Below are 23,250 nucleotides of genomic sequence, written 5' to 3' on the forward strand. Positions count from 1 at the left end.
TTGTTGAAGAGCAGTTAGTGATTTGGTTTATGCTGCTTCTGAAGATGTAGCAACATCGCTTTTTTCTGAATTCAGATTAGGTTTTGCTTTTCTCTTTTAGAAATATTTTCCCTTTGGCCAATCACACACTGTAACCGAGGTATTTATTTTCATTTGCTTTCCATTATTCCTTTTCCATTTATTTATTATCTCATATTCAACAAATAACTTAGAAAAGCAACATCTTTCAGCCACTTAGCTATTCAGGAACTATTAGCTATGAATACTAATTCCAGCAAATGAACTCAGTATTACATCTTTTATGTGATAGGAATGTATAGGCATGTAACTTGACAAATTTTTCAAATGGGTACAACTCCCAACTACAAGGAAAAATGAATCCATAAACAATCCCTGTGTGGAATTCAAGTACAAGTCTGTAAACTACATCAGCAGCTGCATGTGGATATACATACTTGATCTCTGTATATAGTCTGACTTTCCGTAAACTTCAAATGTCTCATTTGGAAACACTTGTAAAAAGCAACTAAAACTGAAGCAAGTTGTCATTAAACTCAAACTAAAATAAAAAAATTGAGACATATTTCTCACCTTCTTCTTCCTTCCAAAATTCAGGTTTTACTTCTTTTCCTACCCACAGAAGCTCCCATTAAATTTATTATGGGTCTCCTTAACCGGAAAAACAGAGGTTGGGCTAAACACCATCAGCCAAGCAAGACACACGGTGTTTACATTTTGGAGACAATTTCTCACTCACTAACCTGCTTAGGCTGGATGCTGGACTTATTATTTTTCGTGGATTCAGGCATCTTGATCTGAATAGACTGAAAAATTTAAACTTAAATAAGCTTAAATGCTCCCCCAAGCACTCTAACAATATACGCTGAGCAAATCAGCATTCAATTAAACCCAGCAGAAACACTGTAGGAAATGAACTGCCATATTCACCCTTCTCTCATAATTCTGTTTTAGTCCAAGCTACCTGAATACTACCAACAGCTGATTATTTAAGTAATGAATGCTCATCTTCATAATTAAAGGCTTACTGTACTTCCATTACACGTAAACTTAGAATGAAAGAGATCAAGTCTTTTCCAAAATTAAATTTGTCGTTTCTTCTGAATTGCTTATAGTTTAAAGCTATGAAATAACATGCTGTTCATTGCCTCATTGCACACTGTAATCAGCATGGGTCTAGAAGATCACACATGTTCCATTCCTTTTTTCTCTTCAGAATTTTTCAGTTAGCAGACATTCAAAGTCTTTAGATATCACAAGGCATTATTAATGCTGGAAATTATTTTTAAAAATAACACATATCTAAACATATTTTCATCTTTAAAGGCCTACACAAAAGACAGCAGAAGTATTTTAGCTACAAGTCAGATTTTTATTTTATTAACACTTCTATTTAAAACCAAAAGCTTTCTCACTATGAATGTCACAGATCTGAAATTGGTCTAACATTGCAGCAGATGGAGCAAGCAAGTGAACTGGTGAAAAAGTGAAAGCCAGAAATGGATATAACAGGATAGCGCAGAACATAAAAGAATTTTGCCATAGATATCCTTTATCATATGCAGCAAAAATTGAAGTCAAGGAGAGAGATTGCAAAACAGATTATTGAAATTGTGATGATAAACCATCTTTAACATTCAGAATATTATTTCAGCAAAACTAAGCAAAGATGTATTTTTAGTCAATTAGAATTAATTACTGAAATGTTGGAATTTGCAAGATTCTTTTCTTCAATGGGATTTCTCTCAGCACATTTGAGAGAATGTTAGAGTAGCAGGCTTAATTCTTTTAAATACAAATTCAGATACCAATGTACACGCATGCTCACCATTTCTTGGCCACCTTTGGCTGCCTTCATCATCTGTTCTGATATAATTTTCTTCAAGCAGCTACTAAGCAAAAAGGCCTGAAAAGGATAAACCAGAGAACATTCTGATTTCTACTATTAAAAGATGTACTTGACCCTTCCATTCCTCCTCCAACAGAAAATTACAGTCCCTAACTACCAAACTATCACTTCCCTAATTCAGTCAATTTTACTCTGTGCTTAACATCCAGTACACCAAACTAGCTGCAGTTGCTTAAAGCCCAGCCTCAGCATGACTAACCTTCACAGCACTGCTCAGAGTGGAGAATAAGAATTTCTATGACTAGTGTTATGAAGAAAGTTATTCTCTCTAGTTGTCTGTGGCTCCTACCTTAATGTCTTCCAAATTACACAAAAGACTAAGTAAAGTTAATCAAATGTGTCACTATCAGCATCAAAGCCACTTCAACAAATGAAGAAAGCAGGACTTCACAGGCACTCAGCACTGATGAGAAATCAAAGCCCTGGTGGTTACACAAATGGCTGCAACTGGCTGTAGACGAGCTCACAGAGTCACATCTTGCACAGCTAATATGAATGGGGCAGTACACATTCAATAGGTACCTGTATATATCCCATATATTAGGTATCTAGCAGAGGCAGCTCAGAGAGGAGGGGAGTTGTTCTTAGTTCCTTATGCTCTCCAGTGAGCATGTACAACTCCTTGGGATGATGCAGCCCAAGTTAAGGTCTGAATTGCACCCTGGAGATGCATCTTACTGCTTAGTCTCCAAACGGAAGCATCTTGGGTAGGGTGTCAAGCACTGAGAAATGAATCAAAGACAAAATATCCTACAAGATCAGTGACGGAGAAGGGAGCCATCTCTGACTAAGCTCCACATCATCCAGTCTTTCCATTTTCTGCAGTGGGATCTTGGATCAAACCCTTGTTTCTTCCAGAGCAGCACATTTCTGGCCTTTAGCTCTTCCTCACAGTTCTGAGGAAAGTGGGACACAGGTTTTCTAATCAACAAATCACTACAAAGCACAACTCTAATAGATTTCACAAGAGAATTAATACTGAGATAATTCTAGTGTTTTTTGTTCTGCAGCAGCAAAGAAACTAGAAACCTTACTGCTTATGGCTCATGTTCTCATAAAACTGAAGTGTGGCAGGAAATTAACACTTACTAAATAGCTGTGTGAACTGCATTATCACCCCAGAAGTCAGAAGTCATGCGTGAGAAATTAAGCATTTTGATTTTACTTGAAAAATCCTGTCTCCTGCTGGGTGGGTCTCAGAGGCAAGAGAAGCAGTTTACTTGAATAACAGGCTCTATACTTTTTATAGAAGCTCTGTACCTAAACCGAGACTGGTGCTCTCTTAGATACTGCAGAGCCTAGATGGTTTGCTAGGCAGCATAACCACAGATGGATGACTTAAATTTCTGGATACTTTTCTCTTTAAAGAGCTGCCTGAAAATGAGAGGAATAGCACCATTTATTGAAGAATTATTTAAGTAAAAAAACCCAAAACTTATGATGTCACATTTTCACACACTCCGTTAACCTGTGTTAATATGGCATATAGTTATATTTGAACAACAGGATTTATTGTGGAAAATGGGAGCCCTTGACCTTAGATGGGTCTGACCAGTTAATGATTTTGGAGACTTACTGGGTCCAGAAAATAAATGACACCTCTCCACACTCCATCCCAGGCTTGCTGCTGAGTGCTAGACATTTCTCTTCAATGGAAAAAAAAATCTCTCCCCTTATGCTAGAAACTCAAATGCTTTTCCCCAGATAACTCTGTCTCTAGGCTAACCTGCTTGAAAGCATAGCCACTGCACTGTGATAGGGATGGACTAACCACTTTAAGATCCCCTTATGGGGTTAAGATTATATTTTACCCTGATCCTTTCCTAAAGGACTGAGAACTAACCTGTTTTGTGTATAGAATTATCCACTGCCATGTGCCTGAATCATTGTACTCAAATCTGAGCTCCAGAGTGTCATCGTCACCATCCTTTGTAGCACCCTGAAAAAACAAACAAACAAAAAAACCAAAACAAAAAACCGAAAACAACAAATGAACAGAAGAAACAGTTAAAAACAGCATTAAGGTGTTCAGCCTTAAATCCCAATTAGACAATCAGGTTCATTTTATACAGTATTGTGCTGGTTTTGGCTGGGATTGAGTTACTTTTCTTCACAGTAGCTAGTATGGGGCTATGTTTTGGATTTGTGCTGGAAACAGTGTTGATAATACAGGGATGTTTTCATTACCGCTGAGCGGTGCTTACACAGAGTCAAGCCCTTTTCTGCTTCTCCCACCACCCCACCAGTGAGTAGGCTGGGGGTGCACAAGACTTTAGGAGAGGACACAGCCAGGACAGCTGAAGACCTTCTTGTGGAAGAGGGAACAAGTGGGAAGTAGGAAGGTGGAGTCTTTGCAACCATAAAGCTGTCTAAAGCAGTTCTTTTGCTCCCACACAGAACTCTGACAACTCTACCTCCAACAGGAAAGGAAAGGGACAGGTAAAGTATGACATTGAATACCAGGGAAGGGAGAAAACATAGTTGAGTAAGACTAGATAGTTTACTGCCATAAAGGCTGCCAAGGGAATATGTTTCAGGACAGGTTTGGAAGGGAATATGGGCAAATGGGAGGGACTTAAAACAGATGGCCTCCTTCCCTGACAACCTTAGTTTTCATGAAGAGAAAGTGAATTTAGATACAAAATCAGTGAAGTACTTACAAGAAAAGACACCTGCCAACTTTTTAACCTGTTGATTTTAAAGCTGACATCTTTGGTTTCATTAGTAGGCAGTTTTATGTAGCAGTTAATCTCATTATTGCCAACATAGATATCAGCTGAGCAGCCTTCTTCTGGATAGTCACAAATGCAAGGATCAAGCCGTATGTATCCATAGAACTGCACTTCTTGAATCAGCTTCAGGAACTGCACCAAAAAGACAGAACTAAAGTGATTTGCTGTAAAGGCAGGTAAAATCTAGCAATTTAAACAACCAACCAACCAACCAACCAAAAAAAAAAAAGAGAGGGCTATAAGGCAACTCTTTCAGGTTCCTAATACTCTTTCTCCTGGGAGGACAGACTCACCACAACATGTCACTGCTTGATTCAGAGAATAGCGCTCACAGTCCAGACTTAGGAATTTGATTTTTTTTTTTCCCCACCAGATATGATGAGCTCAATCTTTTGGATGCTTATCAGATATGATGATGGGAACAGATAAAACTAATCAGTAAGAAATTGTTTCAGTAAGAATGGAGAACAGCAGTCCCAGCAGTCTGAATTTCCATCCAATTTCCTAAACTGGATGTCAAACATTTGCACCTGAGTTTAGCAAATAGAGAAGACTAGGATTCACAGTCAAAAACTTCTTGTGAGCCCTTGGGATCCAAGTCATTCTGTTGGAGTGTTTTAAAATACTATCAGAGATGGGAACTTCCTTTTCTATTTGGTGGCTCAGTATCTGATCAGGAGATGAGAGACCTGGGTCTCTATCTCAAACCACTCCACAAAACCATGTTCTATTTTTAAAGTTACAGCCTCTAGTATTATTGCTTTGAAAAACCACTCCTTTGGTCTGTTTATGTGGTTTTTAAAATACTATTTTACCTTTGCTTTGTTTGCATTTTTTTGTAGAAATTCAAGTTCCTGCATCTGCCCTTCTGTTGGTTTAACCCAATTCCTCTTAACTTCCTGGATTGCCTTAAAAGAATTTTTAGAAATAGTAAAAAGTCAGCAAAAATGTATTTCTTTTCACACACAAACACTAAGAAACACGCACACAGAAAACTTTGGTTTTTTGAACAAGGCCTTTGATTTTGGGCCAAGTTCACTCTAGACTGTTCTTTCCTCCTGAATTAAGAATTTCCAAAGCTAGTACAACTCAAAACACCTACAGTTCAGAATTCAAATGCTGTCATAGCATGGCAGAGTGCCTACATATAGGAGACATACAGATACATACATGCACTTGAAAATAGAATGGGCAATATCTAAATAAGTCCTTTTTGTGCAATACTTTTCCCATGCACAAAACATGAATTAGACTCTCTAGTACATCCATTTGAAGAAAAAAGAAAAAACAAAAAAGATCAACAACAGCTATACCCAGCACTTAGAAAAGTGCAACAAAGCAGTGTTAAACAGGAACCATTTACCAGCAATTCAAGAATTTGTATACAAGATTAAATTAATGTGGGAAAGTTAACTTTTAAAATTCTGAAGACCTTTCAGTTTTACCTGCATATATAGCAAATTCAGTGAAGCTCTACAATCCATCAGCTGTGCATCAAGAGAAGGATCCATATACCTTTTCCATGCCAAAGGAAAAAAAGTAATAAAATATGAAGATATGCTTCTAAATATGTCATTTTGATTTTTCAGCTAAATATGATGGGAGCATAACCCAGAAAGATCCTATTAATTATAAGATTAAAAAAACCACAAAAACCAAACAGTTGCGCCCTTGAAGTGTGTACTATACTCATTCTTTATACATTGTAGCAGAATGGACATAAACTAAAGTCAGGTTCTCCAATCTCTCCACTTTGATTTGGGTGGTACCAAATGTAACTGTTACAATTTAGAACTAAAACTTTCCTCCTTCATTTCTCAAACAACTCAGCGTTTGCCTACATAGAAGTTGGTAAGACTCTCAGAGCATCCACCGCCATGCTGCAGGGCTGACATACAAAAGCTAGTCTTGTGCTGGGGTTGTGGTTTAGACCCAGCCAGCAACTAAGCACCACACAGCCACTTGTTTGCCTTTCCCCTCAAGGTGGGATGGCGGAGAGAACTGCGGAAAAAAACCCTTGTGGGCTGAGATAAAAACTGTTTAATAAGACAGCAAAGGAAGGGGAAATAATAATATTATTAATAAAGGAATATATAGAAAAACAAGTGATGCACAATGCAGCAATTGCTCACCACCTGATGCTCGATAGCATGTCCCCAAGCAGTTATTCCCACCCCCCGGCCAACTCAGGTTTATATACTGAGCATGACGTTATATGGTATGGAATATCCCTGTGGCCAGTCTGGGTTGGCTGTCCTGGCTGTGCCTCCTCCCAGCTTTTTGTGCATCTCCTCACTGGCAGAGCATAGGAAGCTGAAAAGTCCTTGACTTACTATAAGCACTACAGCTACTTTGCCACAACTAAAAACATCAGTGTGTTATCACCGTTATTCTCATGCTAAATCCAACACACAGCACTACACCAGCTATTAGGAAGAAAACTACTATCCCAGCCCAAACCAGGACAGACAGCTAGCTGCACTACCAAATACTGTAGAATTGCTGCAGGATCAGATCAGTACAGCAGCAAAGCAAGTTAAACATTCAGTTATCCAAGTGCCATGCTGCACCAGCTAGCTTGAGCCATTCTATTTAAAAGCAGTTTGGGTTAAGTCTACATGACAGTACCAACAGAGCAGTGCAGGCTCCATAGCGGGTACAGCTGTATTACAAATGTTGCACAGGCGATATGCTTCCTGCAGCACACAAGCAAGCCCAGGACTGCCGTTCCCTACCTCCGTGCTAGATGGAAAAGTATTTACTCAGACAGTCACTTTGTCATGGCTTAGAACCACACACTGCTTTCATTAGGCTGCTAGGTTCTCCAGTTTATAAGGGCACGTACAGGGAAACAGAGAAAGCTTTGTAGAGGCCAAGGTCTATCCCGGTAAATTTAAACTAGACAAGTTACAAGCATCAAACAAACAGGTTTTTCTGTACCTCCAAGCCAAGCAACCTTGCTTTCTGCCACCAAAAGGCATGGTCTGTTCTTCCTTTTCTGCTGCTGGCTCTAGCATTCATCTGATGTAGCCAATTTAACTCACTAAGCCTGCAAAAATCTATTCCCTTTTTTCTTTTTCATTGTAGGGAGAAGTAGATCAGAGCACAATCACAGCAGTGAACCAGTAGGCTGGCTCAGCTCTACTGCCTAACTGTACCCTCAGGGCAATGTTTGACAAATGGGACTTTGGCACCAGACTCCCTGTCCCCAGGGTTTATCCTCACCCACAACTCAGCACAACTGTTTGATGCATGGCAAACAAGACTGGGGGACTGACCCAAGCCACAAATAGGCCAGCAAAACCAAATAAAAAATAAATAGCCAGCAACTTATTTTTAGGCCAGGTTAGCTTGCCAGTCCAATTCAGCATGTCTGCCCACACAGCTCTACCAGCATAACTGAGGAGGAGCCTGAGGTATGAGCAAATGAAAGGGGAAGAGTGCTCTCCTGCTTAAGACAGGCCATTTACCAAAAGAAATGCTCAAGCTATGGCCTCGGGTATTTTGTGTATTAGCACATAGAAATGAGCACTTCAGATAAAAAGTAATTCATCTCTGTCCAGAGTTGCAGCCTGCAACTCAGAACTCAAAGTCCTCTTCTGTATTGTTTACAGGTAAATTCCCATTTGTGGTCACTACATTATGCAGGTATAAAAATTATGAGGCGAGCAGCCACAAAGCACTTCTCTGTGGGTTCTGAAGGAGAGAGAATAAATAGCTAGCTGCAATAAAAGACACTTCAGGAATACTGGTGATAAAATTTAAACCATGCAGGGCCACAGAAACCAGTCAATTCCAGTAACAAATTGGCCTTAGAGAAACACAGTCAAGCTGCTAAGTCTTGAAGAATTTGTAATTAAGTTATTCTCTTTTTATAGCAGTTGTCATGCATCTTAGTAGTTTCTCAAACTTCTTGCTTACCACTTTCTGATCCCAAGCTTACAGTGCAACTCCTTCATGCTCTGAAGACTGACATAAGGAAGTTCAAAGTCTGCCACTTTTTTCACCACTGGGAAAAGAAGAAAAAACAGAGACATTTGGTGAAACCTAGTGAAATAGCCCAGCTACTTTCATATATCAGTTAGTGCTGATAACAAAGTTCTTTTGGAGAAGAAAAAGAACTTCATAAATATAAAATCTGGAGTAAAGTAAGGTAACAGGTTAGTTATCTTCCTCACTTCTGAGTCTAAACTTAGATAGCTCTATTTCTTACAGAACATCTCTACTCCCTCAGACTATGGTCTTATAGAATATCCTTCTCTCACAACACAGCTAAGCAGGATAGATGTTTCTGCATTTAAAGGATATGTGGATACAAACTTCCAGGATCAGTGCTTGCTTTTTTTTTTTTTTTTTTTTTGGAACAGAACACCAGACAAGAGCACTGTAACTAGCATGCAGCAAGAAAAGCACATCACTCTTCAGAGGTCACTACTTTCCTGCACACTTTTTAAAAATTACATGTCTAAAGGCCCAAACCTGTAGACATTTATTTCTAAGCCAATATCACAATTCAGCAAACACTTAAACATGTGATTTTAAGCGTGTGAGCATCTAAACATTTTTTGGCAGTGGGCTACATTTGGACTTGATGTATTTGTGAGGAATATCAAAGATGCACAGAAATGTAATCAATTGAAAAACTTTTCTACTCTCCTCTGTATCTAATTATATCACAATACAAGGCAAAAATAAATCCATCTGCAACAGCAGTAGAAGAGTATATAAAATGTGTTATATCCAGATACATGAGACATTGTAACAGCCAGGGATTCTGTGTACTCAGAGACACCTTTCACAGCCAGAGAGACGGGGGCAGGAGAAAGATAAAATAGAAACAGGCAGTAAAGTTCCTACCCCACAGAGTAAGCCCGAGTTTACTACTGGACCTTCAACTTGAAAAAGTTCAGAAGAGCATTAACATCTTTATGCCAATGAGAAGACTGAAAAAAAGCTAAATGACTTGTCAAGGCCACACAGAGGCTGCAAAGCCTAGCTTTACTCCAGTCAAACGCAAAGGCTGTGTTTACTTCCCTGAGGTGGCCAGAGCCTATCCCAGCCCCAGGCCTGGATCCAGCTTATCCACACACCTGCTCACGTGGGAAACAGGACATCAGCAGACCAACGAGGACATAAAAGCCCTTCACATTTTATGACCATGAAGAGACTCACAACTCACAACCCTGGTTTACAGCTTGCTCAGTTTTACCATCATGGTTAAACTTCAGTTTCTATCAGTTAAGAAAGGAAACATGTCAAGATATAAAGGAAAGTAAGCCATAGACATTGTTTATAAATAAAACAAAAGAGTTTCCTGTCCCATTGTTAAACTCTGCATGTGATCTGTAAATTAAGAACTGTTTCATGTAGGTATGGCCATCTGATTAAGTGCCCAGAAGATACACCCAGTAATTCCCATGTGGTAAAGTTGCTACATATCTTGCAAACTGAAAGGGACATGATATTCCCAGGTGAAAGTCTCACCCCTGCACCACACTACCTATTGCCATACTTCATTCCCTACTACCACTCTTTCCAAGCCATGTGGGGAGAAGGTATGAGAGGGTTGTTGGACAGGATGGGCCTTTCAGCCTGAGCAGGTTTGTGCAAGCTCTGTTCAGACTCCAGGTTCCGTCACTGCAGCCAACAACAAAAAAAAAAAAAAAATCCAAGGGAGGGATAAGTTAAGCACCTGGTAAAACTTACCAGAGAGCGCTCCATCATCATGATCTTGAAAGAAAAATAAGCTAAAATATTTTATTAATTCTCTTGATAGCCCCATCTTGCACGATGTAACCTTCAAAAACAAAGGAGGCAAGAAGCTTAGCTATCCTTTACCATGAATAAGGAAGAAATGTTCAATACCTATTAATTGTTTTTACATTTTCCCCTATGTCCCATTTAACTGCCCGTTTAAAAGCAAATATAGACCTTCCCATATTGCAGCATTTGAGTTTGTGAGGAGTTTCTTAAGTTTCAAAGGAACATAAAAATGTAATAAAATAGAAAAATGTTTACTACTATGCCATGCATTTAAGTATTCGCCAGCGCAAGGCATCTGCCATGTTATTCCAGATCTTTACTACTAAATCCTCAAATCCTGTTGTACAGTGAGCACTGTGTGCTCTAAGCTAACAACATTGCTCATGAACATCACAATATGTATTTTTACAGAATTTGTGTATTTTCCAAGCCGATGGAGTCCTCTTCTTTTTCTAGGAAATATCCACAAGTCCTCCTCCTTTACTGAAAGCAGCAGTCTTACATGGGTTCGTACTTGTAGGGTTCTACAATCCCGTGTGAAGGCTTCTGACAGGAGCAACCTGAGCTCTGTTGAGCTTTCATTACTGACAGTGCATAAGGAGGAAAAATCCTATCCAGCTTGGCATTTGGATTGTTTTTAGCTTGCTGTGGCCCCTCTACATCTTTTCTAAAAGAAGACAGAAGTAGCACCAACAGAAAATGCAGAAATTATTTGCCAGGGCCAGCTGCAAAATGGGATAGTGGGGAGAGAAAAAAAAATAATCGGGCAGAGGTAAGTACAGGAACTTCTAAATCAGATTGGAGCAATTGTCTTGCTCTGTTTTAGGTCCTGAAAAATCAAAGCATAAGTTAAAGCAGCCATAACCTAAAAAAGCACAGTGCCATCAGGCCATTCCTAAATTCTGCAATGACCTTAATCTTCGGAGTTCACTCAGGAAAGTGGTGTGGCCACTGTAAGAAAAATCTCCACCACTGAGAGACTTTCCTGAGAACACTGCTGTCATAGCTCTCTGGCAGATTGTGCAACCTGATAGAGGAGTCATGATTTGGTCAGAGAAGCTGGACTGTCTTTGTCTGAGCATAAGGTGGAAATACCGTTTTTCAGTCTTCTTCCAAAGGGTGCCAATCCCAAAACACTTTTTAAATAGACTCATCTCCATGGTTCAGAAGGGTTTTCTCCAGCTGTATTAGGTGGTTTAAAAAGCAGACATGTTTTTATGCATGGAAAAAAGTAGACATCAAGCTAAATATAGGTCGTGAAGAATCGTTCCAAGTTAAAATTAAAAAACACATTCATGAGGTTTTCCTTAGACTTGTTAATATCAGGGCTGTTACCGGAGAGGGCAGCAGAGCATAAAAATCACTTGCCTCACACTCATTTCAGACACCAGGTATAATGGGAAGAAATTTTCATTAAGTCCAAACACAAAAGATAAAAAAGTGAATGTTAGCAGCACCATCTTTCATTCCGTCTGCCTCTGTGCTAAGAAGTCCCCACAAATTACTTTAAGAAATTATCCACAGAGCTTCAACGTGTTATGCCTTGGCAGCATAATACTAGGCATAGCAGATGGCATCTCCCAGGAATGTCAAACACAGATCTCTGATTCAGTAGGATTTTGACTTATTTTATTTCTTGGATCAAAGCACAAGCTGGTGTATGCTGCCTGAACACCCGGATGTTAGGGAGTGATGGTTGCAAAATCTCCCTCTGCTGCAAAAGAACAGTGAATGTGGTAGTGTATTTACAATGATGAAAGCTAAATAATCCCTAGAAGTTCTATCTCATCTTTAAGACCACAAGAGAAGAAATGGTGTCTGCAGCATTTCCAATGTCATTGTTTACAGTGCCACATAAACATTAAACATCTATAAATGCAATATGCAAAGCAACACAAACACCACTGTCTGGCCTGGAAATTACCTTGACCCACTGCAAAACTAAAAAGTTTATCAAGCTCAAATTATTAGTATTTTTTAAAGTATATTAGCAAATCCTTTCCTTACTCAAGGTCCCTATGCAATCTAAAATGCAAGGTCCCAATCCTATCTAAAAATGTCTCCTTACTTCTTCCATCTTATTAGCACCTACTTCCCTCTCCCCAGATCAAAATTCCTATCTCCCTGCCACCCCCAACACTTTTTGCCTTCAGCATCTCCCACCCCACAAGTCTCCTGTTGCAGGGTCTAAGGCCAACTCTGACACTTACCTCCCCCTGGAAGAACAGGTCCTGAGCATTGCCTGAAATGATGCAAACCCCATGGCAGAACAAAGCCAGCAAGGGGTTACGCTGTGTTGTCCAGTTCATGGTAACCGCACTAATACTGTGTGTTCTGCGGCCAGACTAACACGTGTCAGCTTGACGGAGGAGAGCGAATACATGTTCAGCTCGCTTATACCTATGGCCAGCTGAGAACTACCTCCACAAACTCAGATTGCAAAGGCACAACAGAAATACAGTACACTATGATGAGAGGAAATTTCAGATTCCCATGACAAAGAAGACTACCCATCTGGCAGGTGTATGCTTTGTTATTGCTGTTAAGATTAGGAAATGGGAGCAACCGAGAAACAGATTTCAGCCTTGCTCATGCACAGACCCGTGCAAATACACAAAACACGGAGAGACACTGCTGCTCCTCCTCTCCTGGCATAAGAAGGGAACCCCAGCTGAAAGTTTCAAATACAAGCCAGTCAGTTGTGTAAACAACATTTGGTTGCTACTGGTTTCAAAATGTAGCTAGCAATTGTTTACTGTATGTATTACAACAGCTGTTAGGGACATCCCAGAGCCACAGTGCTAGAACTGAACCAATACTGCAAAGGAAGTCCCACAGTTTCACAGCAAACATCAAGGGACACACAACAAGTAAAAAGGAGAAGCATGCAGAAAAGCAGGACATATCAGTTGCACACTAGGTTTTGACAGCAGCGCACCAGCTAAGACATAAGTCAAGACTAGACCATCATTTCTGACTACGGTGTTCAAGCACTTTCACCCACACTATGCTAAACCAAAGAGGAGGTTAATCAAGAATGTGTCCCCATAAGGAATAGTATATATTTTATGATTCTATCATATATGAAGGAAACCTGAACTTGACAGTCAAATGCCATAGAAGCAGAGGGTGCATAATATTAAGAAGAGGTAAATTATAGACAAATGTAAGAACCAAGAAAGCTCATCTGCAAAACCAGCAATGCTCCCCTACCCTGGTACAATAAACCACTCAAAAAACACAGAAGATATTCTTATACGTCTTCAAATAGGGAGTTTCATCCTTTCCTGACTGAAATTGTCTTCATTTTTACCCACTTCTCACAAATGGAAAATTTCAACACAATTCTATAAACCTATTACCTCTAATATTCTTTCTGCAGTGTCCGATGTCTGGATATCAAGTTTAATATTGCTGCCATCAGCGAGGTAAACATCCAAGAAGGCTCTCTGGGTTTGGATCTTAAATGTATCCTGTTAGGTAGAAACAAAACACTGTTTTATTGCTTTCCATATTGCCGGAGCTCTTCTGAAGATGCTGATGCTCCATTTTCCCATTTACTCAAGTAAAATAAGCAATTGAGATTACTGTTTACTAAACAGTAAGTTACTAAAATTACTGTTAAAGCTTGCAGATGACAAAAAACCATATAGAGAACAGCAAGTGGGAAGATACTGCAGGATTAGAGGTGGGTCACTTCGATGTTAAGATGAGCACAGATTACCTAGTGTCCCAGTGTCTGTAGGAACAACACAGTCACTGTCCTAGGACATAGAGACTCTAGAAAGAAGAGGTGGGTAAACAGCTGCACATGAATATTCAAAGCCACAATCTTGCCAAAAGGAAAAAATGCATCCCTGTACCTATAAATAGGAAAATCTCCAGTAAGAATGAGGCTGTGGTATCTTAATATACCAGAGCCACTGCTACTGGAACACAGTGCAGTGCCAGCGCCCAAGGTTCAAAAGCACCACAAATGGAGAGGGGAAATAAAGAAGAAACTTGAAAGCATTTAGGTCATGAGAAAACAGGTCTCAAATAAGTGACCTCAGAGAACTGTCTTATGTCTAGACATAATAAAAGGGTGATTTGCAACCTCGAAAACTGAAGTACAGAAGCCAGATCCATTGGCTGTCAGCTGATGATAGACACAGACTAGAAGTAAAGCACACATTTCTAACAGTGAGGTAGCACACAGGAATGGCCTATTCTCCACTGGTTTTATATCAAGACTTTATATTTCCCAAAAAGACTTGCCTGAACTCAAACTCAGAAAGGTCCATGCCTTGCTATGCACAAGAAGTCATTTACTTCTTTCAAGAGGATGGAGACAAATTTGAGAACTCCCTTGGGGATGCATCTGGATGAGGTGGCAGAAACTCATCACTGCAGCTCCTCTTCCTGTTTATTGCCCTATACCAGAGGACAGCAGTGGTCGTTCTGGCATTTTTATTAATTAAGAAGAGGTACTTCCCTTGAGATTTATAGCGTAGGAAAAATGCTGGAATTGTACACACTGCATGCAACATTAAATTTTAATCTCTTGTATCCACTTTTGCTAGCCTGGTGGAAGATATGGAAGACTCCCTGGGAGCCCTTAGATTTCAAGTACTCTTGGTATCTTGCCACAGAATCATCATGGTGCCTGTATATAGGAGCATCTCCTGACTCCTGCAATGTCAGCAAGAGCAGGGTGGCAGCGCTGACATTTATGCTGCGTGTTCCATTACCCCTCTTTGGGTACCCTGGAGAACATGCTACGATGTATGACTGCAATTAACTAACTCAGCTCAGATTGGTAACATTTTTGGGCCAGAAAGACCACATTTTCCAGTAAATCTGGCTTAATTATTATTTTGAGATAAGATCAAATGCAAACAAAAGGTCTTTTCTTCCACAACACCTAAAAATTAAGAACATGTTGCCAAAAGTTTGTAGAGTGATATGTGGGGAAAAAAGGTGTTGAGGAAAAACAAGACAAAACAATCTCTTAAACAGACTTCCCACAGATTTTCCTGATGCCCAGTATTTCATCTAAGCTGCAAGCCTACACATCTGTTTGCACATATTAAAGAACAAGAGAACCTCTTCAAGGCATTAGCCAATGCCCTGTCTGAAGTCCTTCTGGGGATCCACACAGATTTAATCTTTATCCCCAAATTAATTTCCTTCTTATCCAGGAGTCAGCTCTAGTCATTCCTCTTAATTAAAATAAGCATTACTTTGCTTCTGTGGAGAATACAAAAGCCCCTCTCTCTCTCTGACATCAAGGATCATCTCCTGTGCTTACCTGAGTACTTTACTACTTTCCTCAAATGGAAAGGAGCAGACACTTTCTCACAAATGCCTTTGGTTCACATATTTTCGCATTAAACATTTCACATGTGATAAAAATGTATGTGAAATGTGGAACAAACATAGGATGCAAACATCAGAATGACATAAAGACACGTAACTCACTCCAAACTCTAAATGAAGAGCAAGCAGGTCACTATATAGCCAGTTTACTACCCAGGACTCAGCAGTGCTGGGGGTGAAGGCAAGTGCAAAGGCTCATGCACTGCAGTCAGCGCATCTGGGTGTGGGCTGCTAATGCTGAAGTTCCCACATGGAAAGGACATGTAGGACTTCATGCATCTACTCCCACCAGACCCTCACTGCTGATCCTGCAGCTTTCACCTCTGTGGCAGTCCAAGGTCAGAGACACGAAGGTCACTTAACCCTTCTGCCACTCAACGGTAGTTGCAGCACCCTACCCTACTTGTCACCTCACTAGTCAGAAATCATGAGGGGAAGAAGAAAAGCACAAGCTAAACTTTCAAGCTACTTCCAAGCAGCCTGAGTTTTCTAAGAACACCATGCAACATATTAGTTGGCAGAATAATTTGAGGATCTACAAGAAAGGATGTATTAGAGAAAAGAAAATTCTCAGTCCCATCTAGAATGGTCACATTAGGTTTCATTGTTTCATACTTAAACCAGTGGTTTCCACAGTCTTCTTTTTAAAACTGCTTTAATCTACCTTTTTTAACTCTACTGAACTACAGGCACAGCTTCATTTCATGGTCTTGGGGACAAATTCCCTTCTTTCTTATCTCCAACTTTTGATTACTCTTAATACAGCAACCAAACTCAGCAAACCAAAAATAAGAATTATCTTAAACTGTTGGGTTTGGGGATTTTTTTTCCCCCCACTTTATCACATGCTTTTACCCCAGAAGGCAGAACTGTCTGTGCCAGAAACTCCACACATTGTTCAGTATTATAAATATTTGTGTTTAGCCTCTTATCAGCGAAGTATTGTTGAGACCAAAAAAATTTACTTACATAAAAACAAAAGGAGGAAACAGTGCAGCCTGTAAGCAGGAGAAGACAGTGCTAAGCGAAGAAATACAAATACAGACATGTCCCTAAAACAACACAAGAGAATCCAGCATAAGTTTAATACAAATACAAAGGGAAGAGCATTTATCAGTGTTAGCGATAATCCATTTATTAAGTGCACATGGCAATCCCAACCACTTTCAAAAGTATTTTTCTGTCCATTTTGGAAGAAGTTTGCAGCAGTGAGTCAGAAAAGTTCAGATCTTCTCCCAGGCTGCCATTGTAGTTTCGGAAAAAGCAGCAGAGTCATTGTCTCATCTACTCAAAACAGGCACCAACACCAAAAACACCTATATTTTGGCAACAGTACATGTTCAGCGGTACTTTTCATGTTTCCGGCACTTTTGCTCCTCAGATTCAAGGAGCATCCATGCGACTAAAATTGAACGCTTTCTTTTATCCCTTAATACTGGTTATTTGAATCTTTCCTTAATGCTGTCTCTATTACCTGTGGTAAAATCTCCTGAAACATCTAGAACTGCTGCCTACTCCTCACTTGCTTGTCCCAGTAGCTTGAAGCACAGCTCAGTCATTAATACAAAAACATAGAATAATATAGAACGGGTGAAGGATTCTCTTCATTTTTTTGGTTTTGATGAAAAGAACAGTTTGGGGAAAAAAAACACCAAACAAAAAACACAACGAACACCAAAAAACCAACCAAAACAAAACCACAAAACCAACAAAAATCCCAAACAAAAAATCCCCCAAAAGATATCCATTACAGAATCACAGAATCACTAAGGTTGGAAAGGACCTTCAAGATCATCAAGTCCAACCATTAATCCAGCGCCATCATGTTCCCTAAACTATGTCCTGAAGCGCCACACCCACACGTTTTTTAAATACTTCCAGAGATGGCGACTCTACCACCTCCCTGGGCAGCCTGTTCCAATGCTTGACCACTCTCTCGGTGAAGAAATTTTTCCTAATATCTAATCTAAACCTCCCCTGGTGCAACTTGAGGCCATTTCCTCTCGTCCTATCGCCAGTTACTTGGGAGAAGAGACCAACAACCCCTTTTCAGGTAGTTGTAGAGAGTGATAAGGTCTCTCCTCAGCCTCCTCTTCTCCAGACTGAACGACCCCAGTTCCTTCAGCCACTCCTCATAAGACTTGTGCTCCAGACCCCTCAACAGCTTTGTTGCTTTTCTCTGGACACGCTCCAGCACTTCAGTGTCCTTCTTGTAGTGAGGGGCCCAAAACTGAACACAGGATTCGAGGTGCGGCCTCACCAGTGTCAAGTACAGGGGCACAATCACTTCCCTACTCCTGCTGGCCACACTCTCTGATACAGGCCAGGACGCTGTTGGCCTTCTTGGCCACCTGGGCACACTGCCGGCTCATGTTCAGCCGGCTGTCAACCAGTAGTCCCAGGTCCCTTCCCACGAGGCAGCTCTCCAGCCACTCCTCCCCAAGCCTGTAGCGTTGCATGGGGTTGTTGTGACCCAAGTGCAGGGCCCGGCACTTGGCCTTATTAAACCTCATACAGTTGGCCTCTGCCCATCGATCCAGCCTGTCCAGATCCCTCTGCAGAGCCTTCCTACCCTCCAGCAGATCAACACTCCCACCCAACTTGGTGTCATCTGCAAACTTACTGAGGGAGCACTCGATCCCCTCATCCAGATTATTGATAAAGATATTGAACAAGACCATTATACAGTTCTCCCACAGGAAGAAAGATACCTTTTTTTCCCCTCCCAATTTTCCATTAGAATACTTAAGTGATTTTGTTTTAGCAAAAGTCAACACCAATTTGAACCCTCGGCAAACTCTCAATGAATTTGTTACTCAGCTAAGATGCACAGGCCATAAAAGGAGAAAGGGTGAGAACAGAAGCCCTTATTACAACATATTGGAAAAGAACAGCAGATCAGGGGACTGAATTGCATCTTAACATTGAAACAAAAATAAAACAGATATCCTTGATTAAAAGTTTTCAGAACTTTCTATGCCAGAAACCTTCCCCCTCTGGCCAGCACACAATAAAAATCTGAAAGTATGGGAACTTCCCACATGAAATTCAGATTTCTGGCCAGCTGCACTTCTGAAACAGAAGTTTATACACAAGATACCCAACCTGGTTTGATATGAAAGAAATAACATTTTTAGAACAGTGTTGAAATTGTAGATACGCAGCCTGACTTCTGTTTGTGTACATACACATCCAAACACATTTGTGAGTTACTGCGAGCAAGTACAGAGGAATGTTACAAATGTGCATTCCTCCATTGTGTGCACAAATGGTAAGCACATTGCAAGTGCAGAGAAGCAGAGGCTGCATGGTCAGAGGCAGGGGCTCTATCCAAGGAAATGCAGACCATGAGACCAGATTTGATTCCTGGTAACACCTGCAGATTTCTAGGTTACATTTTACCTACACTCTCAGTAGCATACACACCACAGCTATCTTACGGTATTCAATCCTTGGCCTCATGCTTGCTCTGCAGAAGGAAAACCACCTTACACTGGAGCCCTTTGATGAAGGGCTGCCATGGTTTAACCCCAGCTGGCAACCAAGCACTACAGAGGCCCTCGTTCACTCCTCCACAGTGGGGTGGGGGAGAGAATTGGAAGGGTAAGAGTGAGAAAAATCATGGGTTGAGATAAAGACAGTTTAATAGGGAAAGCAAAAGCCACGCATGCAGGCAAAGCAAAACAAGAAATTCATTCACTACGTCCCATTGGCAGGCAGGTGTTCAGCCATCTCCAGGAAAGCAGGGCTGTATCACGCGTAATGATTATTTGGTAAGACAGACACTATAACTCGGAACATCATGTCCCCCCAACCCCTTCGTTCTTCTTCCCCCCAGCTCTATATCCTGAGTATGATGGCATATGGTATGGAATATCCCTTTGGCCAGCCTGGGTCAGCTGTCCTGGTTGTGTCCCCTCCCAGCTTCCCATGCACCCCCAGCCTGCTTGCTGGCAGACCAGCATGAAAAGCTGGACAAGTCCTTGACTGATAAGCAACAACTGAAAACATCAGTATGTTATCAACATTTTTTCATCCCAAATCCAAAACATAGCCTCATACTAGCTTCTAAGAAGAAAATCAACTCTATCCCAGCTGAAACCAGGACAAAGACCACATAAGAACACTGCTTTTTGCCTGTTATCAGGCACTGGTTGGCTCTATTTACTCAAGTACTCAAACTTTTCATCTGTCCTTTTGCCAACACCTGAAGCCTTTTGCTCATGCTAAAGGCAAATGTTGACCAGCAACACAGACCACAAAAGCTCAGCCTCCTAGATCACTAACTCCAAAGGAAATATGTCTCAATTTTACTCATAAATGCATAATGACTGGCTGTCCCCACAACTGCATCCTGAATACACCACATTACTCCATGGGTGCCCAAGACAGGGACAGACCATGATCTCAGATTACATTCAAGGATATACATGAGTTGCATTCAAGTGAGACTGATAGGGATGTGTGTACCTGCTCATACCATCTTTCCCCAATGGAGAAAACGGAGGAGACCCGACAGAGCCACAACAGTCTCATCTTGTTAATGACTTCTTGCAAGAAGCATGCCATCTGTCTTTAGGAGCTGGAGGTAGTGGGGCATATACTGAATCTGTCTCTCCAGCTTGGTGGCACCCACTTGCTCCAAAGCATCCTCATAAGAGCCACAGCAAGCTGGCAAGGAGGTAAGGGAAGAAAAGGGACATATGGCACCTTGTAGTAGTCAGACACATGCAAGAGCTAGCCAGGCACTAAGCCTAGCAAAGAAAGATCACACATGTCATGGACCACATTAAAATTGATTTCAAAAGTCATCTACGTTGCAACAAACCAAATACATGCCAGAATCTACCCATCACTACAGCTGCAACGTAAGAGAACATGACATTTTCACAGCAGTCATCAATACACTTATCAGTCCAAAGCACTGACGCTACCAAAAAAGCATTTACAGTTGCAAAATCCAAGAACGTGTATAATCCTTCCATTGAGCTCTCACAAAGACTCTTCTGGGAACTGTTCAGAGGTGAAAGATTCATCAGATATGCCACGGGATATACAAACAAAGCAAATAGTTCTTTCCATGTGAGAAAGAAGTTTGTACATGCACAAAACAATATCAATACTACTATTATTGCCACCCAGGCTCCACAGAGACCACTCTGTCATTGGAACTCGTCACTTTACAAGACTGATCAATATGCTAAGAACACAAGGAAAGGAAGATAGCAAAGGAAACCCTGAACTCAGGAGGTAGGATAATTTTTCAACTCTTTCATATAACAAACTATTTGGCTGAAAAATTCAAAACTTACCTGCTGTAGCTTTCGGAAAAAACCTATGAAGACATCACTATTGGTAATATTTGAATCCAAAGTAACTGAAAAACAAGAGGAAAATGGGGAGGGAAGAAACCAAACTTAGCCACAAGATGAAAAACATGGCTAGTTTCTAAAAACAAGATGTATACAACAAGACTGTTTGGTTAAACCATCAGTGCTACTTTACTTATCCTTTGGTTTCTGCACAGCTACCTTTACTAGCCTGCTGTTAAATCATTGAAGCTATGAACAATGCAAAATACATGTAGTGTTGTTATTCTCCCAAAGCAAGACTACAGCAGGGTTCCTGGACACATAACTCCATGGTCATTCATGGCCAGTAACTCTACAAGGAACTGCTCAATACTCAACAGAAAAAGATAAAATAATCATCAAGTAAGATTTTAAAGACTAATCTTATGTTTTTGTTTTGTAAGTCTTGGCAAAAAGTATCTGAGGCCAGAGGCTACAAAACCTTTTTAAGCTCATCCCCTCACACACCCTTCTTTTTGGGTAGTTGAAATGGTTATATTTTTTTATTTCTTGGCTTATATGAAACTAGAAACTCATGAGGCACATTCTAGGAATCCTGCAGACCTGGTTTATGAGAAAAACACACCGTAGCCGAGATTTAATTTTTCTGCAAAAACTCTTTTTACAATTCTCACAAGTCTGGCTAGAAACCCTTGAAGGGAAGAGGTTTATGCAGAGCCCAGTTCCATATTACACTTCTACCAGTCTAAGTGCCTGTCTTTTTTGCCTCCTTTTGCCCACCAGCCATGAGTTGTCACACCCAACCCCATGTCAGCTCTGGCAGTTGTGAAGCAGCAGGGATGGGTGGCTCAGTTCACTGATCTGGAAGAACAGAGAATGGCCAGACTAGAGGCTGCTACCAGAAGGCCAAGTTGGCTTAAGTTTAGTGTGAAACTGCACCCATACATTTTTGGAAAGCTGCAGAAAGGCAGCCACTTCAGAAATAAAGAAATATGATATGCTACTGTTCTAAAGCCAACAGACAGGACAGAGCTGCAAATGCTTAGCCCCAGCCTTTCCGATACACCCTTACTCAGCTCAGTGTAGAAGGTAAAGCACGCTGCAGTCACAGGTTTAGATACATCCTCAAAGGTTTAAGCCCTACGTGTGAAAGCTGATCAGGTTGTTATAGCCAAGCTTACCATTCTGCAGGTACTGCTCCAGCTGAGACCGCCTCTCATCTGCCATAGACTTGGTCATTACCAGGTAAAACTTTGGAGGGAAAGCAGGCACAGCACTCCCAAAAAGCTTCCTCAGCTGCAAAACAAAGGAAAGCTCCACATCAGTGAAGAAGTATTCATAGTTTCCAAGGAGCTTTCAATGCTCTCTTGTTTTGAGAGCAAGACAAATTACTTACAAAGGACAAGGTGTACCCACACAGCACATCCCTGATGGCCCTCAGGGCCCACAGTGAAGGTAAAGCCTTTGCCCAGGCAGCCGCCAAAAGAGTGCCCAAGTGAGCAACCGCTTTTGATAGGTTTCTGTTTTTACAGTCTTACCACTTCTGAGCTCCTGCTCCAAGCCAGAAAAGTAGCATTGTATTAACCTTATCAGCTAGGTCTCATACACCTCATGGACAAACAAGATATGGTTACAGACGTCTTCTCTTCCCAATACATACATACAGGTTTTCTTTGATCTATACTGACAGAACTACTTTTTAAGAGCTGGTGACTTCTGCCCTTGACTAGTGCTACCTCAGAGGCTTTTAATATTTTGTCTGTGAGAGGTAGTAACTTTTACCAGGTCATCTAATATTGTCAAAGGGAGAAAAAAAAAAAGAAAAGAAAAACAGAGATTCTTTCATGAATACAAACTACCTGAATGTTTGATTCTTCCTCCAGCTATATCAGCTGGCTAATAAGATCTAATGTCTCTGTACAAATGCTATGTCATTTATAAACAGACCTGGAAGGACTGGAGAACCACAATTACATTATCTTATGATAACACAAGATAGTTCCAATATAGGTTTGGGCAGTAGTTGGTCACTTGGAAGTGTAAAACTTCTCTGCTATAGGCAAATTATCTCAAAAGAATGAGCTAAGTTTACCTTCCCGATACGCACATTGCTAAACATAGCAAAATACAGCAAATTTGCCTGGGAACACTCCTTCAC

General features: G+C 40.7%; 1 protein-coding gene across 1 annotated transcript; it reads right to left on the minus strand.

Annotated features, from left to right (window-relative positions):
* Positions 1 to 761: 761 nt before the first annotated feature.
* Positions 762 to 23,250, minus strand: SNX31 (sorting nexin 31; the record flags this gene model as incomplete). The annotated part of the gene is made up of 12 exons (XM_010291298.1): positions 762 to 824; positions 1,847 to 1,924; positions 3,771 to 3,866; positions 4,588 to 4,791; positions 5,475 to 5,567; positions 6,105 to 6,174; positions 8,581 to 8,668; positions 10,366 to 10,456; positions 13,785 to 13,895; positions 21,093 to 21,157; positions 22,274 to 22,388; positions 23,185 to 23,250. Coding segments are annotated over 12 exons (1,140 nt in total), but the record flags the coding sequence as incomplete, so codon positions are not given.

Source organism: Phaethon lepturus, unplaced genomic scaffold, assembly GCF_000687285.1.
Source record: "Phaethon lepturus isolate BGI_N335 unplaced genomic scaffold, ASM68728v1 scaffold5630, whole genome shotgun sequence".
Taxonomy (NCBI): Eukaryota; Metazoa; Chordata; class Aves; order Phaethontiformes; family Phaethontidae; genus Phaethon; species Phaethon lepturus.